Source organism: Ixodes scapularis, unplaced genomic scaffold (genome assembly GCF_016920785.2).
Source record: "Ixodes scapularis isolate PalLabHiFi unplaced genomic scaffold, ASM1692078v2 PGA_scaffold2__306_contigs__length_199485367, whole genome shotgun sequence".
Classification (NCBI taxonomy): domain Eukaryota; kingdom Metazoa; phylum Arthropoda; class Arachnida; order Ixodida; family Ixodidae; genus Ixodes; species Ixodes scapularis.
In genome coordinates this window covers 123,918,988-123,942,121 of record NW_024609857.1, presented here as the reverse complement: position 1 = coordinate 123,942,121, position 23,134 = coordinate 123,918,988, and the positions used below count along the sequence as shown (strand labels likewise).

Here is a 23,134-nt window from a genome sequence, read left to right as displayed (position 1 = left end):
AAAGCTGTACCGACGTAAAAAAGGTTGGTTTGAGCTCTAGGCATGGAGAAAGGGGATACATCATCAGCTATACGAAAACTATAATCTTTAAACGAGAATGACTGAAACAAGGTCAAACGTTTACAGGTTGTGTCATGGTTTGTAGTAGTGTTCTTATTTTATGTGGGTACTATATAACATGGTTAAGGGACATAGTTAAAGTCACTAGAAATGACTGGGTTTGATGCTAGAGTCGATATCAAAGGTTTCGGGGCTGTAGAAAAGCGAACACTGTAGACGCTTTGCAGCATCTGTGCATGGGCGCCGCCATAGCCGACCTTCAGTTTTTGTTTCTTCTTATTCCGTTCGCTTCATTTCATCATTGCCACAGCAGGACAGGGTTATCGCCTCCTTAGATTATTTTCTGTTTTTCTCCTCAGCCTTGGCCTTTGATGAGGCTCGTGATCGGCCGTTTCAGTGGCTCGGTGTCTCGGTTGGACAAGACAAGGTCAACAATGGCGGCTGAAATCTGGCGCGTGTGTGAAGCGTCTATAAATCTTAGCCTGCAAATGCGATAACTATTTATTACCAAAAAATGTTTTAATAAAAAAAAGTTTCGTTTTCTCAAGAGCTTGTTTAGTCATACATCAACATTTTACGATCTTGAGTAACATAAATTTGAATGTTAATCTTTGTATTGGCTTGTACACAATATGAGTCCATATTATCGCTTGCTTACTTTCTATTACAAGTACTGGACTTGAGCCTTGCTCAAATCATGCATACTTTTTTGCTTATCGAATGGTCTTTGGCGGCAGTTCTCATAATGTTTGATCGTATGTGAAAATTCAATAATTTTATTCAGGTCAGTTTCTGGGGTTCACGAGTAAAAGCGGCAAGATTTTGCCGGGGTCTGGGGTTAATCTGAGAACAGTCTGTCCGGTAGGCATTTCTCCTGCCAGTTCCGGTACGGTGAGGGTTTGTCCGGTACGCTTTTTTCCGGGATTTGCATTTTTCTTTCCTCGTGCGGAACCTGCCGAGTCAGCGATAATTTCTGCGACGGAACTACCAGCGTACCGCCGGCGCTGTGACGAAACTTGGGCTGTGCCAAACGAGGCTAAAAGTCATCTCAGCAGAAAGCAGACCCTCGGAGTTTTATCAGTGTTCAAGGGCCTCCAAGGTGCGCAGCGTATACCGAAAGCTACGCGTTCCGCCGTTCGCGTTTTACTTGTGCCTAGCAGTACTTACTTCCTTGAACTGAGCGTTTTCTGATATGAAAAAAACACGAAATTGATGATAAATATTTGGAACGAAATTATTTGTGTCGTAGCTATGATACTGCATCCCATTTTTTGAGAAGTACGGCTAGCACATTTTGGAGCATACATCTAAAAAAATATAGTGCGCCTATTTTCCCCCAAAGCATCTTGTAAAGCCAAAGTGCTGCCATCTACGGAGGGAGCTCGCAATCAGGAGCGTGAAAAAAATTTTCCGGGCCAAAAAACAACCGACGAAGCAACAAGCGTGGACATAATAAACAACGCTCTGCGTTTCTTACGCTCAGTGACTAATATGGAAACTGAAAAAAAAAAAAAAAAAAACACTGAGAAAGAAATACGTTCTTAGTGTTCTTATTTGTCCAACAATTGTTTTTGTCTTCTAAAAACAGCTAGCTATGCTTAATTATAGAGTTCCACACAAACTTTACAATTTTGATAAACGCGTTCGAACTCAGTGATGCTCCCGACTTTGAGATATTGCTTGCTCCAGATTTGTTGCATGCTTCAATAATAATATTAAAAAAATAGAGATGTATAAGTCGCGTTTGGCAAATAATACTTTTGTTATAGCACCATGCCGCTTGTTAAGAGAAAACATTATCCACCCGAATGGCAAATAGAAATTTGAAAGATACATCAATAATTAAAGGGATTTTAATCAGTCTTAGTTCCTATTAGAAAAATGTAGTCATAAGTAATCACTCTGGTGAAGCAAGGTCTTTCAAACAAATTTGAGCACTGGTATATCTACAAAATTTCAGTAACCCATTAATTCACTATTATAAATTGTTCTTCTGGTACTATTGTGAAAGTAATAATATCATTCTCAATCTTTTGTACTATTTAAAGACGCAGTGCAAAAGACAAACACGCGAATAAAGAAAAAAGCATTTAGTTTTGGATGCGATAAGAATGTTGACTGGAACTTTAAATGCGATACACTACTTCGTGGGCGTTGGATGTTCTGTCGCGATAGACAAAAATAATGTTGATACCGACTCCGAGCCCAGGTGAAAAGGTTCTGTTTTATTCTACTTGCCTTCACGCGTGCGATCCCGCTTGAACCCATGCAAAGCGCCTGCATTGAATTCATGTTTAGGAGAAGCGGCTCTTTTTTCTTGGAGGGGGTGCCGCTACACTGCTCCCTAAAAAAACGTTGGCTGGGGGTACCCGCTGCAGGTGATGAAACGACGCGAGGTTGGACAAAGCGTTATGATGAGGGCCCAGGCTGCGCCCGATAACCAGTGAGGTCTGAATGAACCGGCGAAATATGGCCTATATAAGTAGGGTTCCACGTTTTCAGAGAAAACTCGATAGACACTGAGGAACACTACCCTGTAAATTTCTTGGCAAGTCGGACTTCGAATTTCAAGGTCCGACTTAATCGAAAACTCAAAATTTCGATATCACAATAATAAAAAAAGAAAAAGAAGAAGAAAAAGGCTGTACTTAACGAATAAAGTTTGTTATAGCAGAGTTAGTATAGTCCTAAAATAAATTCAATTCAGTTTTTTTTTGTATCTTGGACGATTGTCCGAGATAAACACAAGGTTTATCTTGGACAAGATCAACACAAGGTTAATTAAAATAACAATGTTTTCAATATTTGTCGTGGAACAATTAGTACCGTCAATCTCAAGGGCGCCAATGCAAGATGCCGCTAAAGAAATTCGGTAGCAGTAATTTTTTAACGAGTTTAATGTACGCTTTTGACAATGCATTATTTATGTGCATGTAAAAATAAGAACAAAGCAAAATTCAACTCAGAATGTTGAAGAATTGTGAATCCAACAAAAATGAACTTGGATATACCCCGAATTTAAAGCAGAAAATAAATTCCGAGGAACACACACACACACACAGGCACGCACACACACACAAACAAACAAACACACACACACACACACACACACACAATTTTAACTCCGAAAACACGGAATTTTACCTGTAAGACAAAGGCTGTGATTTTATCCCCAAAAGCCATCACTATACTCGGCGACAACTTTTCTTGGCAATGCAGTGGAAGGTACGTCCCGCGTCCCCTCTCCCTTTTTGAGTGTACGCAGGCTCCCCTCCTCCCCGGAGGGGAGCCTGCGTACACTCAAAAAGGGAGAGGGGACGCGGGACGTACCTTCCACTGCATTGCCAAGAAAAGTTGTCGCCGAGTATAGTGGATCTAGGCAGCGCCGCCAAGCCTGCGTTAACATTGCCGCCAAGGTGTCAAGTACATCCTAAAAAAAAAAAAGTGCAGTTTTTAGACTTTTTTTACTCATATACACCAACTCATGTTTACAAACAAACCGGAGCGCCCGGAACGCCTCTGGCGGACGCCACCGGCGCCGCGCATGCGCGATGGGGGTGTGGGCAAGACGCTCGCCGTCGCCCATAAACAACCCATTGAAATGCGATGTTATCGGCGTCTGTGTGAGTTTCCCTGCCCTTTTTCGCGTTCGAATCGTTCATTCTACGTCTTCCTGGCAATGTCTGACTACTTGAGCGGCCTCATCGAAATTAACAAGGCACGTTACACCGCAAAACTTCGCGTCAATAATGTGACATGCGGCGATTCATTCCGCGTGGACGCCGCAGAATACGCTAAACCTGATTCGCATGATGAGATTTCGCTCGCTATTTTCAGTCGCAACGTCGCTCGGGCTGCAAAAGCGTGAACCGAAGCTGAGATGGTCGACGTCGATACTGAAAATCTAAAGCAGAATCGGACCATGCGAATCAGGCCTAGCAAGTCGGTGATGGTCACTGGTAACAATGATCAACATCTCCTTGTATCTACTGTTTACATCGAGCCTGCTCACCAACCTTCAAATTTAGGTCTTTTGAGGCGTGCATTACTTCTTATCGCAAGTACTGGGCCAAGATTCTGTCTACGGGCCGGCGTCGTCTGAGAGAGCAGACGACAAGCAGACACGTCTGAAAGAGCAGACGACAGTTCGAACGATCAGGTGGCCGTTTGAACTTGAAGACACACTGAACGTAGTCCGCAGGTGGTCCGTACAACTTGACGGTTTTTTGGCGTTCATGTTGGAACAAAACAAATAAATCTGATGATCACAGCTATCCGTGAATTCAACCCAGAGTGCTTCCCACCCAAGCAATCGTTGTCCGACGGCGTCTGCTTTTCCCTTTTCACGGCACATATCCATATTCTCGGACGAACCAAGCACGTGAAAACTGACCTTCAAACCTTTCTCGACACTTTTGGTACGGCCCCAGTTGCGGCGTTTTGACGAGAAGGCAGGTTTTTGTCTCGTTCCTTTCAAAACAACGCAGGAATACACGTCTGGCATGGGGACTTCTGTTCACAGCCCCAGACCGGAAGTGCGACCGACGCGCCACCACCGCGCCGTGACGTAACAGAGATGAGTTCGTGTATAGTACACCTCAAAACATCTCTTCGACTTACAGCCACTGACGTCGAACAGACGGCCCCAACTTTTACGAGGGGCTTGATAACTGTGTGATATAACATATTAAACAGCTAAAATACGTATCATAGGCTACAAAAAAGAAAACACTGAGGTTTTGCAGTAGGGCCAAGAAAGCACCTATTACCTTTTTTGCAGTCAGTCACACGACGTACATACATCAGCTATTTCAATAGGTTGTACCACACGGCCATCAAGCCGCTCGTGAAAATTGGTACCGCCGGTTCAACGTCAGTGAGCTGTGCGTCGAACTGAAGTTTTGGTGTGTATTATATGAAACAAGGGCTGTAAGAATATACCCTTTTTTTAGTGTGTAGCGTTTCCCAACGAGCGCGATGCTAGCAAGTGGCGGCGCCAAGATTGACGTGTCTGCCGCTTTGTGCTGACTCTCGTAGGGCTTCAGCGTACTGAAAGCTTGGGGTAGATCGGAGATCCACTAACTACGACGTCATGCGCAGGCCTTGTCTTCTAGATGGTATTAGCTGACTCCAGGCAGACTCCATAATAAAGGGGATCGAGTGGCACGGCAAGGTACTGCGACAGCAGAACTGCCGCCACGAAGGTTGTTTGCGACTCATCTTAGGCTCCAGAAACACGGCGGCTCTGAAAGAGTAGGCTAAGAAGATTCAGAAAAGAAACGTGGGAGAGCAAGAAGACGACAGCAAGACAGAGAAGGGGGGGGGGGGGGGGGGTTATGGGCGTTCCAGACAGTCAAAATGTGACGAGGACAGAAAATTGGGTAGAAAAAGCCGACAAAAAAGTGAGGCCGCCCAGTAAGAACTGAAGTGGCATCCAAAGATTGCGGGGCTCTTGTCAAGGCCACAAACTGGCCGTAGATACGTTGCCTCCCTTTTGAAAGACACAGGAAGGCGACGATGCATTTTGAGTCGCGTGCATTATCGCTTATTCTTCATAACTTCGCCGCTGTAGTGATCTGTTGGAACTAATCAAATGGATGCTATATTTTTCGTTGCGTCTGTGAGAAGTTGGGGGGCACTTCCAAGGGGCGTTCCCCCAGTCTAAACACAAGCGGGTCGGGACCCTCCTGACCCCCTGCGATTTACGCCACAGGCGTTGTGAGACAGTCCGGCACAAAGTACGATAGAGCAAACGGCATTCGGTTTCATAAGTTGGCGGACGATCCACAGCAAAGAACGGCCTGGCTTCGAGCCATTGACCGAAATGGCCCGACGACATCGGCAGGAGCCAGGGTTTCGTGTGTTTCGATCACTTTCTCACGGCGTATCGAGGTGCAGCGATGCCTTCACCTGGACACGAAACGGGTGCGTCTCGTCGAACCGCGCGCACCTCGCTGCAGGGAGCTCGTTCTGTCTTCGTTGTCGGTGTCGACGTCGGATACTGACCGGTCTCGTACTCATCGGAATGGAGTGTCCGCACATGGCACAAAGCCAAAAAGTTTGCTGCGCTCTTTTACGCGATGCTGAAGCTCGGGGAGGTCCTACTGATCGGACATCTTGCATCTGAGGAAAGTATCTGGTCACCTTTGACTTGCTCGCGTTACGTCAGAAAGGAAAAACCTTCCGATTGGCTGTCTTGATGTGACGTAGTCGTAGAACTGAGAGGGACCCAGGCAGCGCACAGTATTGTGCCAATATTGCGTCGGATCGGAAAGATCGGTCCAATATCATCCTGATACTGCCGATATTGGCGCTGGATCGTAAAACTCGGGCAAGTATTACCATGATGTGGCCGATGTCGCCGGAACATTACTTAAGTCGGCCAACGCCACGCTGATATACAGTATCCAGCGCCATTTTCCGGTAATCTGTCGGGTCTGAACCGGCCATATCGGCCGGTATAACGAATTCTTGACCGTTTCTAAAACGATAATGAATCGCGGTCCATCGCGCCGGCCAATCGCGGCGGCCGCCGCAGTTGCCGCGGGCCGCGCCGAGGGCGCGCCGGGCAATCCGCGGCTGGAACTGGGTTTTTCCGTACAAACAAACGAAAAAAAAATCTTTTCTACTAACCTTTATTGGCGATTATTACAAACCGGGGGACGCGTGATGTTTTCTAAAATCTTTAGTTTACAAGGTTTGCGGCACAGTTAATATTGTTTTTATACAACCATGTCTCAGCGGTGATTTCAGGTAGCGTGTCCCGACCTATAGGCGCATCCTAACTTCGGCAGTAATTCGCGGCGCGTCCACTTGGGAGCTGGGGGTGGCACCCTTGTAGCCCCGTCCATCGTATCTGTTTCGGAGCCAACATGGTCGATTAAAGCCAACATAGAAGTCACGTGCAGTTTCTCGAGTGGCGGGTGCGGGAGAAAAGGCGGTGTTGCGATCGCTATTAGCTCGGTTCTCAAGTACGGATCGGTGCCACTTTTTCAGAGCAGGCTCCATGGCAGTTTCCCAACTGATCGGTTAATTCTATAGTAACGTTGGCCTGGCCGTTTGGCCCAAGTCGGCTGACACCGGAATGGCCGTGGCCATGGCCATGTTAAATGATATTCGCCTATCTCTGCCCAGAACTGCCGATTCTGGCCGTTTTTGAGAACGATCGTTAACCGATATTGGCCCAATTCTGGGCCGTGGTGCAAAACATGAAACTGGGCCAATATTATGCGCAATATTCCCCCGACGCTGGCCCAGTGGCGGCGTGCTGCCTGGGGAAGCTCTCCGGGAAACCGAAATTGTCATTTTACGAAAATAAATGAGTCCTGACTTATAAAACGAATGCACGTTGGTTACGTAGTATAGAGGACCGGTAATCCAAATAAGCACATTGCGCTGAATTTTCCAAAAACGTTTCACGACCCTTTTAAGGGAAGCATATGAGTTTGTACTAAGAACGCAAGGAACTGACTGCGTTTGCGACGATCATTTTGGCTTATTGCGCTCTTAGTTCGATTTCTTACGAAACGAGAAGCTCGTGCCGACGTCGTCTCGTAGTGGCTGTTTTTTTTTTTTAATAAGTTTAGTTGCGAGGGCGCACCTTTCCTGGTAAGTCTTCCTTCGTTTTCTTTTTTTTTTTTTTTTTTTTGCGCTTGTTCTAGTGTAGTAGGAATATCACTGGTTTATTTACAATTACAAACCTTGCATTTTCATAGATAACGCACGACGTCCGTTCCCTCAGTCTGATGTACGCAACAGCATTAAACCAATATATGCAATTGCATTGGAAAAACGTGGATGGTGTAACCTTAAAATAAAACGATAGACACAACTATAGAGAGCTATTATTTGCATATCGGAGGGTAATGGAATTATTAACAGTATGCTAGCACAAACATATCGAAGATAAAAAGAGTCGAAACTCACTGTTATCAACAAACATCGTGCTTACAAACGCACTCACAAACTTCGGGCATCCTCGTTTTGGACTAACGGCGCACGCTTAAAAACGAAATGTTTGTTTGCAGGATGAGTCTCCCATTAAACTCCTTTAGGGTCCACGAGTTCAGAAAAGAATGCACGTTTTGACAACTGAGTGCATGCTTCATCTGCGCCTCCACAATGGTCCAGCTAACGTGTTTGTCTTTCGGGTCAAAATAGGGAAAGAGCCCCGCGGGCATCTTGAGGAGAAATAGTGTCACAAACGTCACTGCAAAGAATCTTTCCGTGTATAAAACAACTGCAACTAGAAAACTGTCAAAATCAACTTTTTGCAAGGCAGTTTCAGCAGGTCTCACCTGCGGTTTTTACGTATCGCTATCCCACTACGTGCGCAAGGCACATTACCTGACTCAACGTAATAATAATTGTTTTAAAACAAACTAACATTGCTTGCAGCCCACACTCAGAAATCTACCGAAAACAAGAAAAAAAAAAGCCGCAAGATATACAATACGTATAAATCATTTATTGAACAAGAACATGTAAAGAACAGGCAGACAGAGATGGCGCTGGCGCTTAGAGGAAATCATCACCTCGCGGACCGCGATGAAGTTAGCGCAATTACGCTCGTACTGCTGGGGAGCGAGTTGGATGGGACGGCCAGAGGAGCCATCGTGCGTGCCGTACCTCCAAGGTCATGGCACCGTCGCCGCCGCCTTACGGTCACATAAGCTCGGCGGCCCTCGGCGTCTCGGCGGCGTCAGCGGCGTTCCTGGCATCGAGAAACTTCATTCCTTTCATTTCATTTAATATACCCTTATAGCGCTCGGTGGGGGCGTTACATAAGGGGGGGGGGGGGGGGCAAAAACAACAATGCACATACAAGTCAACAAGAGTTAGGAATCTTTTCCTCTTTCCGCAATTTTTTACACATTGTAAAGAGTGGCAATTGAGGAACGAAATTTAATGGACTCTCCCCTTTGCCGTGACGTGGTTAATATGTGATTCCCACGAAAGGTTGGGCGTGAAATGAAGTCCGAGACATTTCTATATATGAAAAGTTTCAATGGGGACACTAAAAAGGGTGTAGTTAAATTGTGTTGATGTATGTTTATTACTGAAGTTTAGATATTTTGTTTTGGAAACGTTAATTTGCAACCGCCACCCTTCACACCACGTCTCAAGAAACATCATATCACTCTGCAAAAGCGTACAGTCATCCAAGCCCTCTATTTTCGGGTATAAAACACGGTCGTCGGCATATATCTTATCGTGAACTGAATACGAGTAGGCAGGTCGTTAACATATATCAGGAAAAGCAATGAACCAAGCACGGGTCCCTGAGGCACGCCCGATTTTACTTGTTGGGGTGACGAATCTTTACTTTCATAATTAATGCATTGAGTTCGGTTAGAAAAAAAAAGCCTGGCAATCTATACCGTTACAAACGGGCCTATTCTTAACGAGCGTAGTTTTAACATAAGACGGTGATGAGGTACTTTGTCAAAAGCTTTTTTGAAATCAATAAAAATGGCGTACGTTTCTAAGCGGGAGTACAGATTTTCATTAATATCATCGCTGAATTCAAAAAGTTGCGTTTCGCAGGAGTGGGATCGCCGGAAACCGTCCTTATGACATTTTCGCAGGAGTAAGATCGCCGGAAACCGTCACTTATGACATTTTCGTTGAACCAGTTCAGATCAGCAAATTAGAAGCACGACACTGGGGAATTGCTAGGGCGTAGCTTCACGTAATTGCTCGCTAGAGAATCAAGATTCGTGGTGCACGAGCCCAAACACAATGTAAACATAAAAGAGCCGGAAGTATTAGTCTCACACTGTCATAGCCACCGGAAGTGACGCAAATACCCTGCATAGGAAATAAAAAAAAATATTATTTTAGTTTTTTTTTTACTTTATGACTAAGAATTGTTGTGTGTTGCTATGTACGGCTTAAACATTGTTTTGACGCCTACGTCCGAAGAGCCGAGCCGAGAGGTCAACGACATAACTGCTGCAGAAGGTTGCTTGTTTCTTGGGGCTTTCTTTTTTCTTATCCCTACGACCAGGTGGCAGGTGCTGATGCTATAAATGACGCGTGTGTTGAACTTTTGACTGCATTCAGGTTGATTGAAAAGCGATTTCTCTACCCGTGAAGCATCACTTCCAGCTGAGTGAATATCCGCTCTACAGAGATTAATTCAAGACGGCAATTGCAGTCAAATAGAAAAAACAAACGCTACAATAGAAATACAGGCTACGACGTGCCGTACGGGGAATCAAACTCATGGCTTCGAACCGCAATGGAGCGGCTTGATTTATTGGCTTTCAAATAATTACGGCATGATCGAGCGTTTCCTTTTAATAAGAGATTCTCCCCCTGATTCATTTAAATACTCTCAGAGGTATGACGTTGCTGAAAAAAATGAACATGCTGGGAGTATTTTTCATTGCTTAGGGAGTCACCGAGAAATTCCGTACGTTCAAAACGACCAGTATAAAAGACCGAAATGCAGAGCTCGGGTGTAGTGTTCGGGCTAGTGTCCGTTGTATTGATGCTTGTATGTGCCTTGTGTGTGTTTGCGCTCAATGTATGTTCACCTGAGGCTTGTAGTATGAGTAATATGTCTACACGTGTGTATAGCAGAGGTCGTAGAGATTCCTGAAGATCCCGGTGCGTAATGGCGGCCTGGGGATAGAAAATATTTTTTGTAGAACATGAATTAGGCGGTACCTAGCGGAACCTAGCCTAGCTACTCGCAATTACTCTGCTTAAGTCTGCCATCTGGTGGAAAGCGATTTAACCTTCTTTCACGCCACGCGATAAACAGCGGCTCCGAGTTTGTTCTTTTGAGAGCGTCTTTTGGTTTCGCGGATTCGTTTTCCATTCCTCTATGATGTGCGGTTGACGAAGGAATTGTGACGCGAGGAACAGCAAAGGTAAGACGTAAAGTGCGCGAAGTAACTGGGTATCGGTTGTCTCCGTTTAACATCGCAGTGCTGACGACGAGAAGGCTGAGTAACTGCTTTCGAAACGGAAGTTTCTGTACCTGCGGGGGGAATCTGGTTTCGAAAATAAACACAGCTTGCTGAAAGCTCGTGTTACGCTTTTATTTGCTGCTCCTCTCGTCCCGTACAAGAGACGTAGCGTCCTCGTTAAGCCTCACTGAGCTCGATTTGCTCGATTCAGGGCTGTCATGATGAGATGCAGGCGACGGAACAACTATTTGCTTTCCTGCTTCAGGGACGAAAGTTTCTCCCTTTCTAAAGGAACATAGGTTACAAGACCGTTCCTCCCCTTAGGGAGGACTATCGATACCCTTTTTTCTAAGAGTGTGGCAGACAGTGTCGACACCCTTCTGTCCGTCGGTCGCTGTCCCATTCACCACGATGCAGCAGGGGGCCTGCTCTAAGCTAGGGCCTCACGCGCCGACGAAACAGACCCGTTCTGCGTGGATCTCGCCGCGGCAGTAGAACTGCCTGCGTCCGTCGGGCTCGCGGAGTCCGTGAAGCCCCTTCGACTTTTCGCCGTTCCGCCGGCTGGACACCGCCGGTGCCATTTTCTCCATGAACGGCCACCCCCGGGGGTCTGTCAGGCCGAAGCAGTGTCAGCCACCCTCAGCACTTGAAGAACCGGACGAGCCCGTGTTTCCTCCCTGTGGACTTCCCAAGTGACGCCGTCTATAGCGGTCTTTCCAAAAAGCCATTCTGCGCAAAACAAAGTGTTAAATTACACACAACGAACAAACTCTCTGCTACAGATAGTGGCTTTGGCATTAGCCTCAAATGCACAATTGCTTGCAGACGGAGTCGTGTACCGTGCAGCTAACTCGGCAAGTCCGCATTCAAGAGCTCGCTCCTGCGTCGCCAGGAGCACGGGATTTCTTGTGTCCTATACTGCAAACTCATGTTAATCATCTTCCCCATGACTACGGTAGTATCCCTTCAAGTCTAAGATGTGAACCGGGCAAGATTTATCATTTGTATCTCGCCGGAGTAAGACACGACACTCGCGTTTTTAACTAATATGTGCCCTTTCACCTCGGAGCAAGCGTTGCGGCTAAACCACTAGCTGCGTTGCTCAGAGGGTGAGTTTCTTTCAGGACTAGATAGCGATGGCGTAGACCCAGTGGAACTGTTGCGCGAGCGAAGGGGTCCAAAGCTTGCGATGAGATGGCCATACTATAGACCTTTGGCAAAAGAGCTCTCTGGCCGCCGCCATTTTGCGACTTGAGCGACCCCTATCAACAAAAAATTTTTGTCTCCCGCCTGAACTGTGGAAACCCTGTCAGCGCGACTCCCCACCTGCATGCATTTGGAGTTCGCCGGCTTCCCTTGAAATTTTTTACTTCATTTGCCTATTCAGGATGCTTACGTGTTTTGTGTTATTTTCCACTGTGAGAACGAGGGAATGCCAGGGCTCGTAGACTGCTCGGCCTTCGCAGGAAACGAAGAAGAAAGCGAACGTCAAGCAGCCCGCGACGCAGGCAGTTCGACATTCTTCGAGGATTATTTCCGTTGATATAACCTCCTAAAAGCCTTCCCGGCTATGTTCCTGTCTCGGCGAAAAATAGCTGATAGGGTCCGGGATGGGAAAGGAGTAGACACGTTAGTTAATTTGCTTTGGTGCTGTGTAAAAAAAAAAAAAAAAAAAACACCCTTTAACACGTACCCGAAGACAAGCCAGATTTCGGTCGATCGTCGTGAAGTGACTATCGTCGACACTAAATTGCATATGCTGTGTTATTGGAGACCTTTCTCAAACGCTGTTCGGATAACGCGGCACTGTGAGGTACGTACAATATATGTTGTTCGATTGATGAGACTCGTTGAATCTCATATTGTGAGCGTGGAATACCCATGCAGTGCGGCTATCCTGTGGTGTGTTCAAATATTTTCGGCAGTTAACACCTTTCAGATTGACATGGCTGAGTGTATGGAGCCTTAAAAAATACACATAAAATGAAACAAACATTCCAGTTGTATTTGTTCTGTCGCGCACGGATTCAACAAAAATAGTTCTCATTTGTTTGTTTTTGTTCCTGAAATAGTGCAATGCTTTTTTTTTAAATGCTCTAAAAACTATCTTTGTCATAGAACACAAAATAAAAAATAAAACGAGGCTGTGGCAGCCTACGCAGGCTAAAACAGCCTAATGACGAGGAAACCCACAGCCCAGCGCAGTCGGGCAACACTGACGTACACTCTCAAAATCAGGGACGCGCTCTGTAAACCGCTTCGTTCGAGAATGCAGCTGGAAAGGTCTATACCCGCGTTCTGCAGCGGCCGCGTATACCGTGTACGACACGATGCAAGTGTCAGCGTCCCGTTTGCCCACGTGCATCCGGGCTATAGGGACTCATCGACCCTCGGAGGGGGCGGCAGATCAGCGATCAAGCCCGCTTGAACCGTTCACGCCTCAAGGCAAGCTAGACATCTACAAGCCCACCAGAATGTCTCCCGCCTCATCCCCGGCCAGGTCGTGATGCGGCATAACTTATAAAAAGCCTTGCTGCCACTGCCACGACGAATCAGAATAAAGTCGAAAAAGCATCCGATATATCACTTCTGTAGCTTTCAAGGAATCATAACCCTGAAAGGAGAGCCGTCCTTCTGCCCTTGGTCGTTTGTAGGGATGACGTGAAACAACAAGCCGTTTTGGCCAAGCAGATACGAATCGTAGTGGTCATTAACTTGCCCGCCAGCGTTCCTGGTGTAAAGTACATTTTCCGCAATTTTTTCTACACCGGCTGACGAATTCGTCCACCAGCGTTCCCGGTATCAATTGCTATTGCCTCCATTTTCCGACACTCGCCGACAAATTTGTCCACCAGCGTTCCCAGTATTAATTTCTATTCCCTTCATTTTCCGACACTCGCTGACAAACTCGTCTGCCAGCGTTCCCGGTGTCAACTGCTATTCCCGCAATTTTTAAGACACCCGCTTACCAACTCGTCCGCCAGTGTTTCCAGTGTGAACTGCTATTCCCGAAATATTTCTGACACCCGCTGACAAAAACCCATCTGCACCCCGGGCATCGACAAGCTCTTCCTTGCTCACCACTTCCCTCCAAGCCACAATATTTGATCCACTCGTCCAGCGCCCTAAATTTGCAACAAGTGGTGGCTTTTCCCCTCCTGTCAGTATTTATCCCGCCTTTCAGCGAACATCCGGTGTCTTTCTTCCATCTCCGAAGACACACTGTCTTACATCTCATTCGTTATTTCCCGTCACCCGCCCCCCCCTCCCCGCCCATCCCCCCCCCCCCCCCCCCCCCCGGTTGCATCACCTCCTCAGAACCGCTATTTTGGGGTTCTCGAGAACAGCGTGTCTGCATTCTCGTTTTTCGAGTCTTTCCGGTGCTCGGCTCGAAAAGACACCTGCTCATCTCTGCTGTGTGACAATTCGGCAAAATTTTGACCGACTTTGTGTAGACGGTCATCTTAGTGTTAGTTAACATCCCGATTAACGAGTCCATGGGATTCCCTGGGGACGACCAGAAGCAAAGGCATAGCGATCGGGCCTTACGTTCGGCGCCATTTTTCGGGGTGTGTTGCTCTATAACAATCACCACCCGATCGGACTGTGCCTAGCGCTCGTCTCCAAAGGAGTGACAACAAAACGAGAAGACAACGAATGGGTTACTATACTTCCCGGTTGCGGTTGCCCGACCTCGAGTGCCGGCAGTCCGGGCCCGCCGATCTTGGTTGGCGCCCGTCATTCAGATCTCGCAGTCCGGAGTCCGTGTATAGGCCTGAGCATCATCCTTGCCGCGCCAGCGTTGCTGAGGCTGTTACAAAGTAGACTAGCAGCTCCGAGCTATGATAGCCCGAGTCTTGCTGCGGAAGCACTTCGGAATCATCCTGGCCTAGACCGATATGGCCAGGGCTCACCGTTCCGGCCGGTCCTGGTCCGAACTTCGCTGGAGGACCACTCCGGGTATCGCCATGGGCCAGACTGTCTCCATCGTTCCTGCCCGGCCCCAGCGTCGCGCAGCACGCTCTATCACGACTCATGCGCCAGCTCGTGTCTCTTCGGAATTATAATTTTTGCTTCATTTTTTTCTATTTCCTACTGAATAGGTTCATATCACCAGCCAGTTTGACTACGCCACCGCAGCCCCAATGCATAAAAAAAACTTTAGTTTTTTTTTTTTTTTTTTTTTTTTCACGTGCGGCAGCCTCGTTTGAGCTCTGGGCGTTTAGAGCACGAGACGGCACGAGCCCTCTGATGCAGTACCGTCTGCCACCTTTGAACTAAAGTTATGGCGGCGTCACGCATGCGCCGAACGCTTAGTGAGATAGGTCTATTCATGAATGCATGTTGGATTTTGGGGCATTGAAATCGTCTTCACGCAATAAGGCCTCCGTTGCTGCCACGGCAAAAAAAAATATTTATTTAAATGGTCATTAAGGTGCTATCACATGAAATTATTTGTCGCTGGACTGTGTACGGAAGACCGCGCGGATAGGGTTTCAGCTTTTAGTACCAATGGTGATTTTGGCACAAAAAGGGGGGGACATCTGTGGCGTCCCCCAAGGGTCATGCTAACAGATTCCCTAAGAATCCACCAATGGATCTTCCTGCAATTTTCGATCCTTTTCTGAACTGTGCCTGCAAGAGTACGTCAAATCCGTTGGATACGGTTATCTATGTCACTCGTGGAAAGAGCCACATCAATGCCACTGGTCCACATCTATGCCATTCGTGGAAGAAACAGCATCCATATCACTCGTGGAGAAAACCACATTCACGGTTTTAACTACACACACCTCACAGCCCACTCACCGCTACTACGAAAACCCAGAGGGAAGAGCAAGCGGCGACGGCAGAGCGGCAACCGTTCGCGCTTTCACAGTGGCGTCACAAGGGAAGGGCGGGGGTGGGGTTGGGAGGGGGGGGGGGGGGGGGGGAGACCGCCCTAGGTGCAGCGCTCAGCGAGGTGAAGCTGGGTAGTGAAGGGAGAAAAGGGTGGGGGGGTCGCTGCGGGCTACCGCCCCGGGGCCCGCTAACCCTAGTGACGTCACTGCCCCCGCCAATATTGGCAGAATACATTGTCTTAGCCTGGGTTCATTGTGAATACTCTCCTGAGTGTAATACAGACTTTAAAGGTTCATGACGGTCGAATGGCAATATGCTTTTTGCGTATTTTTATCGTATACCATAGTTTGACTCATGAACAGAATTGCAATAAATAATTATTTGATTAGTTTTAAGAACATAACTGTGTGCGATGACAACGAGTATGGTACGCAAGCCCGCGCGCACTCCAAACGCGTTAAAAAATGAGCTCTAGGATTGCTATTCTTGCTGATTCTTAAGATAAGTGAGACTCTAAAGATAATGATATTTGTACGAAATATGCTACAATATGTTTCAGGTCCTAGCTCAAACAAACTGTAGTTTATTTCTATTGAAATAAGAGTTCCTTTTAAGTACTATATCTGACACTTATATCATGTATAAATAAAAAAAAAGTCATAAGTTATAAAAATCAATAAGTATGTAAATATATGTTGCCAGATACTTGGCAGAATAAATTAGTTAAATACAAACTTAAATGAAGTTAAAAAAATGAGCGCAACATTATACACAACTTCTGGAAAGTAAGCTCCCCTGTTGCTTTACAGGTGAGAGAAATAAAGAAGCAGGAAGAAAACACGTTCTTCTTCAACGCTGGAGATTTCTATCAAGGAACAGTCTGGTATACCGTCCTGAAGTACAATATCGTGTCTGTGGCAATGGAGAACATGATGTACGATGCTGTGGTATGTATTATAGATTATTATTTAAAAAAAAAAAAATCACATTTCGTAAAGATATTGTCACGGGTGGTGACCAAACAAAAAACAGGAAATAAACAGAAAGAAATAAACGTTTAATGTGGCGAACTTGTGCCAAAAAAATAAAGAAGGAAACAGAAGAAAGCAGAGCGTCGCGGGCGTCGAAGTCGGCGTGTCAGCAGAATCGAGCGCTAGGGCGAGACTGACTCGACAAGGTCGCGGGCGGCCTCTTATCTAGAGTGCGCCGCTATCTCGAAGATTCGGCGAAAGCGGTTCGAGCGTCGCGTGATCGGGGCGAGAATGAACACGCACTTTCTAGAAGACAAAAGCAGGGATAAATGATAGAAGTTACGTGCGGTACATGAATAAACGGGAACTTTCTGGAGGACCGTGACCGAGCGTTGCTTTCTCAGCCTTGCGCGCGGCATTACTCCCCCCTTTAAAAGTGCATCGCCCCGATGCTGTGTAAAACAAATCAAAATAAAAAAGAACGATAAACTAAAGAGTCTTTTGGAGCACAAAAGGTCCACAGTCCTATCGAGCGTAGTACGGCTTCAGGCGCACGACGTGGACGACCTCAGGTCGTGGTGGGCGGCGTGACGATGTTCGTGTTCCGTCGGGCATCACCTCGTAGTTCAGCTCGCCGAGGCGACGAAGTACCTTGTATGGTCCAAAGTACCGTTTCAGCAGTTTCTCACTGAGGCCGCGGCGACGGATGGGCGTCCATACCCACACCCTATCTCCGGGCTGGAAGTGGACGTCCCTGCGACGAAGGTTGTAGCGGCCGGCGTCGACGCGTTGCTGGTCTTGAATCAGGAGTCGGGCGAGCTGGCGAACTTCTTCGGCGCGTTGAGCAACCGCCTGGGCGTCGTCGCTCTCATTGTCAGATGGCTCATGGGGCAGCATGGCGTCCAGCATGGTCGTTACCTTCCGACCATGTACCAGCTGGAAAGGGGTGAATCCAGTGGTCTCTTGAACCGCCGTATTGTAGGCGAACGTGACGTAGGGCAGCACCTCGTCCCACGTCTTGTGCTCTACGTCGACGTACATAGAGATCATATCGGCGATTGTCTTGTTGAGTCGCTCGGTAAGTCCGTTGGTCTGCGGGTGGTATGCAGTGGTTCGACGATGGCCGGTGCCACTGAGACGAAGGATCTCTTGCGTCAGCTGGGCCGTGAACGAAGATCCGCGATCTGTAATCAGAACCTCGGGAGCGCCGTGCCGGAGGACGATGGACTCGATGAAAAACTTGGCGACTTCCACAGCAGTCCCTGAAGGAAGAGCTTTCGTTTCGGCGTACCGCGTGAGATAATCTGTGGCGACGATGATCCAGCGGTTCCCCGACGTCGAAGGCGGAAAAGGACCAAGTAGATCCATTCCGATCTGCTGGAAGGGTGTAGTTGGAGGAGAAATGGGCTGCAGAAGTCCGGCCGGCCTCGTCGGCGGTTTCTTGCGTCGCTGGCACTCGTGGCATGATCGTGTGTATAGGTGGACGGTCTTGGGGAGCTTCGGCCAGTAATACTTTTCACGAATAAGGGCCAGTGTCCGGCTGTAACCAAGGTGTCCGGATGTCGGGTCGTCGTGGCAGGCTTGGAAGATCTCCTCTCGAAGGTCACTCGGGATTACCAGCAACCAAGGTGTGTTGTTGTTGCCGAAGTTCTCTTTGTAGAGTACACCTTGTCGGATGGCGAAGGTCGGCAGTACTCGTGAGAAGACACGTGGCACGGTACTCCTGCCCCCTTCCAGGTGCTCGATTAATGCGCGCAGCTCAGGATCGTCCCGTTGACGTCGTGCCATATCGTCGGTGTTCACTGCTCCTAGAAAGCACTCGTCGTCATTGTCGTCGCTGCAGCCGGAAGGGGTTTCGACGGGGGCTCTGGACAGGCAGTCGGCGTCGCTGTGCTTGCGGCCTGACTTATAGACCACTGCCATGTTGAACTCTTGTAGTCGAAGACTCCATCGAGCGAGGCGTCCTGACGGGTCCTTCAGCTTCGCAAGCCAGCAGAGCGAGTGGTGGTCCGTGACTACACGGAACGGGCTGCCGTACAAGTACGGACGAAACTTCGTTATTGCCCAGACGACCGCAAGGCATTCTTTCTCAGTTGTGGAGTAATTTTTCTCCGCCTTGGACAATGTCCGACTTGCGTAGGCGATGACTCGCTCGACGCCTTCTTGCACTTGGACTAGTACTGCGCCTAGTCCCGCGTTACTTGCGTCCGTGTGAATTTCTGTTTCCGCATCCTGGTCGAAATGTCCAAGCACAGGAGGAGTCTGGAGTCGTCGTTTCAGTTCGTCGAATGCCTGCTGTTGCTCCTCGGCCCATTCGAACTTCTTGGCGTCCTTCGTGAGATTCGTAAGTGGTGCGGAAATCCTTGCGAAATCCCGAACGAAGCGTCGATAATAGGCACAAAGTCCAAGGAATCTTCGCACGGCCTTCTTATCTGTCGGCGCTGGAAATGCCGCGACGGCGCGAGTCTTCTCGGGGTCTGGGCGGACGCCTTCGTTACTAACCACGTGGCCAAGGAACTTCAGTTCGTCATAGGCGAACCGGCACTTTGACGGCTTGAGTGTGAGTCCGGCGGTCTGAATGGCTTGAAGAACAGCTCGGAGTCGTCTCAAGTGCTCGTCGAAGTCAGCTGAAAATACTACGACGTCGTCAAGGTAGACGAGACAACTCTGCCACTTCAGCCCTGCCAGTACGGTGTCCATGACACGCTGGAAAGTTGCTGGCGCTGTGCATAGTCCGAAGGGCATCACCTTGAACTCGTACAGTCCATCCGGCGTGACGAAGGCTGTCTTCTCTCGGTCCCGTTCGTCGACCTCGATTTGCCAGTAGCCGCTCTTCAGGTCCATCGATGAAAAGTATCGAGAGTGGCGCAGCCGGTCTAGAGTGTCGTCGATGCGGGGGAGTGGGTAAACGTCTTTCTTCGTAACCGTGTTGAGCTGCCGGTAGTCCACGCAGAACCGAAGAGTTCCGTCCTTCTTCTTAACCAGCACGACTGGAGAGGCCCATGGACTGCTTGAAGGTTGGATTATGTCGTCATTCAGCATCTCTTGAACTTGCTGATGGATCACCTCCCTTTCCTTAGCGGAGACTCTGTACGGCGATCGATGCACAGGGCGCGCGTCGTCCTCAGTAACGATGCGGTGCTTGGCAACCGCGGTCTGGCGCACCTTCGACGACGTCGCAAAGCAGTCGCGGTATTCGGCGAGGAGGTTAACCAGCTGACGCCGTTCAGGGTCCGGAAGCTTAGGGTCAATGTCGAGCTGCGCTGGCGACGTACTGTCTTGCTGGGGCGGCGAGGATTCGTCAGTGATCGCAGTGATTTCGGCGGGGTTTCGGAGTTTCTCGACGTGGCCCACGGCTGCACCTTTCGTGAGGTGTTGCGTTTCGTTTCGGAAGTTCGTCACGAGGGCTACAGTCCGCCCATCCTGAAGTTCAGCTATTCCCCTTGCGACGCCTATGCCTCTTCCCAGGAGCAATTGGAGGCTTCCCTCGAGAAGAACTTCGCCACAGGAAGCTTCATCGATCCCGACAAGTACGAAAACACTCGACCGCGGTGGTAGGTTTACGTGGTTTGCGAGGACTCGGACCGTGGGTGACGTCGCTTCGGGTTCCTCCGCTGGTGGAGCAGGTTTTCGTAGCGTCAGCCGGTTTGTTCCGAGGTCGATGACGGCGCCATACTCGCAGAGAAAGTCCATTCCGAGGATAACGTCCCTCGAACAGTCTTGCAGAACGACGAACTTGACAGGGCACGTTTCACCGTGGATCTCGACGCGAGCAGTGCATCTCCCGACTGGTGTGATGAGATGTCCTCCGGCGGTTCGTATTTGGGGTCCTTCCCACGGCGTCATGACTTTTCGAAGGCGGCGGGAGAGCCTCCCACTCAAGACTGAGTAGTCTGCTCCGGTGTCCACGAGTGCCGATGCGTCGTGACCGTCGATGACGACGTTTAGGTTGTTGGACACCGTTGCAGGGGCGTCGTAGCGATGCGTGGCGTCGGGAGAGTGGGAGCGCTCCGGCGTTCTTGGAGGCTCTTTACGTCGGTCGTCTTCGGCAACTCCACCTCCAGGGGTTGCCGCGCCTAGTTTCCCCGGCGAGGAGCGAGGGGCGACAGGCTTTCACGTCGGGGTCGGTGCATCGGCGAAGCTGGACGTCGTGGCGATGGCGACCGGAACTCTCGGCGGGACGCAGGCTCGGGGGACTGGGGTCGTCGCAGGTACTCGTCGATCTCCCGAGGGCGTTCACCACACTGGGGGCGCGGATCGTTTGGGTGGAATCCGCGCAGCCCGAGTCGTCGGTATGGGCATCGGCGGTACACATGGTCGGCTTCCCCGCAGTGGTAGCAGAGCGGGCGTCGGTCGGCCGTTCGCCACACGTCGGTCTTCCTCGACGAGGGTTGCTCCGGGCGAACGTCGTGGACTTGTCCTTCCTGGCGTCGAGGATACTGTGGCATCGGAGGGTCTCGTCGGGGTGGCGCCGTGGTCTGGCGGTTAGCTTGCGGCGATCTTCGGGCCATGGCGGCGTAGCTCAAAGTAGGCTCCTCTGGCGTCGTCGTTTTGATCGGAATCTCAGGTTGGAAGGCTCGGTGGACTTCCTCTCGGACGACCTCGGCGAGCGACAGGGAGGACGAGCGATCCGTAGCGGGGAGCATCTTGCGGATTTCTTCCCGGACGACTTCACGGATGATGTCACGGATGCCTGGGAGGTCGGTACCAAGGTCGTATCCGGATGTCGCCAGAGTAGTCACGCCAGGGTGCCGCTCGTAGTGTCTGGCGCGTGCTAGTAGCGCACGCTCCATATTCGTCGCCTCCGTGACGAACCCGTCGACAGTTGTCGGAGGATTGCGAATGAGACCTCCGAATATCTCGCTTTTGACACCCCTCATCAGGTGTCGCAGCTTCTTCTCCTCTGTAGCCTGAGGATCGGCGCGGGCGCTCAGGCGAAGAACATCCTCAACGAAGCTGGTGATGCTTTCATTCAGACCTTGGGTCCTTGTTCGAAGGATGTCTTCGGCCCTCTCGCGTCGGTGTTGGCTGATAAACGTCTTCACTAGCTCTTGCTTGCACACCTCCCACGAGGTTAAAGAAGCCTCGTGGTTCTCCAGCCAGTACCTTGCAGTACCTTCCAGCGAGAAGTAAGGGTTCTGCAAGCAGTGCTCAGCTGACCACCCGTTATGTCGGGCCACACGTTCATAATGTTGCAGCCAGTCCTCGATGTCCTCGTGGGTGTCTCCGTGGAAAGGCGTCGGAGTTTTGGGTGCGACGGGCAGGTATACGACGCTGGCGGTGGACGGGTTCTGGGACGACTGGCTGTCCATCGTTGGCCTCGTTGGCTGCTTAGTCTTGGGCGGTAGAGGTCCGAATTCCGGGTGTAGACCTTGGGTGCGACGACTGAACCGGATCTCGGAAGTGCTTTCGTCGGTTCTTCGTGGGCTAGGCGTCGGACTTGCACTGTGGGCCCTCGGAGGGGTACGCGGCAGGGGCATGCGGTACCCCGCACCTCCACCAAATGTCACGGGTGGTGACCAAACGAAAAACAGGAAATAAACAGAAAGAAATAAACGTTTAATGTGGCGAACTTGTGCCAAAAAAATAAAGAAGGAAACAGAAGAAAGCAGAGCGTCGCGGGCGTCGAAGTCGGCGTGTCAGCAGAATCGAGCGCTAGGGCGAGACTGACTCGACAAGGTCGCGGGCGGCCTCTTATCTAGAGTGCGCCGCTATCTCGAAGATTCGGCGAAAGCGGTTCGAGCGTCGCGTGATCGGGGCGAGAATGAACACGCACTTTCTAGAAGACAAAAGCAGGGATAAATGATAGAAGTTACGTGCGGTACATGAATAAACGGGAACTTTCTGGAGGACCGTGACCGAGCGTTGCTTTCTCAGCCTTGCGCGCGGCAATATGTTACCGCCTCAAAAATTTTCACTTTCTGGTGAGAAGGCTTTCCTTTCCGTGAGGTTATTTTGCCATGTTCTGCAGTTAAAAGGCACACAGCGATTTGAGCCTTTAAGTGTTAATTAAAAATAAAAATATTCGCTTCCTTTCAGTTTTCGGAACGCTGTACCAGATGCGTGTTGTTGGTGGATCCAAATTCAAAACTTGCGGAGCGACAAAAAACAAAACAACAACAACGGCATCACTAACGCTAACGCAGCCAATCTGAGAAATATAGAATCCATGTGGGGCCTTGCAGAACATCTCGCAAAACAAAATTCAATTTGAACACTGCACGTGGTTTCGGGTTGCAAATCATCCCGTTTTTTTTTTGTTTTTTTTTTTGTCCAAAGTTCCTGTTACTCATGATTAAAGCGGTAACTAAAAAAACCGCCTTGCATTGACACAAGACCCCT

At 49.2% G+C, this 23,134-nt stretch overlaps 1 protein-coding gene across 1 annotated transcript in view; it reads left to right on the top strand.

The window, feature by feature from the left end:
- The window catches only part of LOC115316844 (protein 5NUC), a 113,844-nt gene that overhangs the window by 10,886 nt on the left and 79,824 nt on the right, over positions 1 to 23,134 (top strand). The window contains exon 2 of the mRNA XM_040206790.1: positions 16,631 to 16,768. Within this exon, the coding sequence (XP_040062724.1) occupies positions 16,631 to 16,768 (138 nt within the window). The remainder of the gene's footprint in view (positions 1 to 16,630; positions 16,769 to 23,134) is intronic.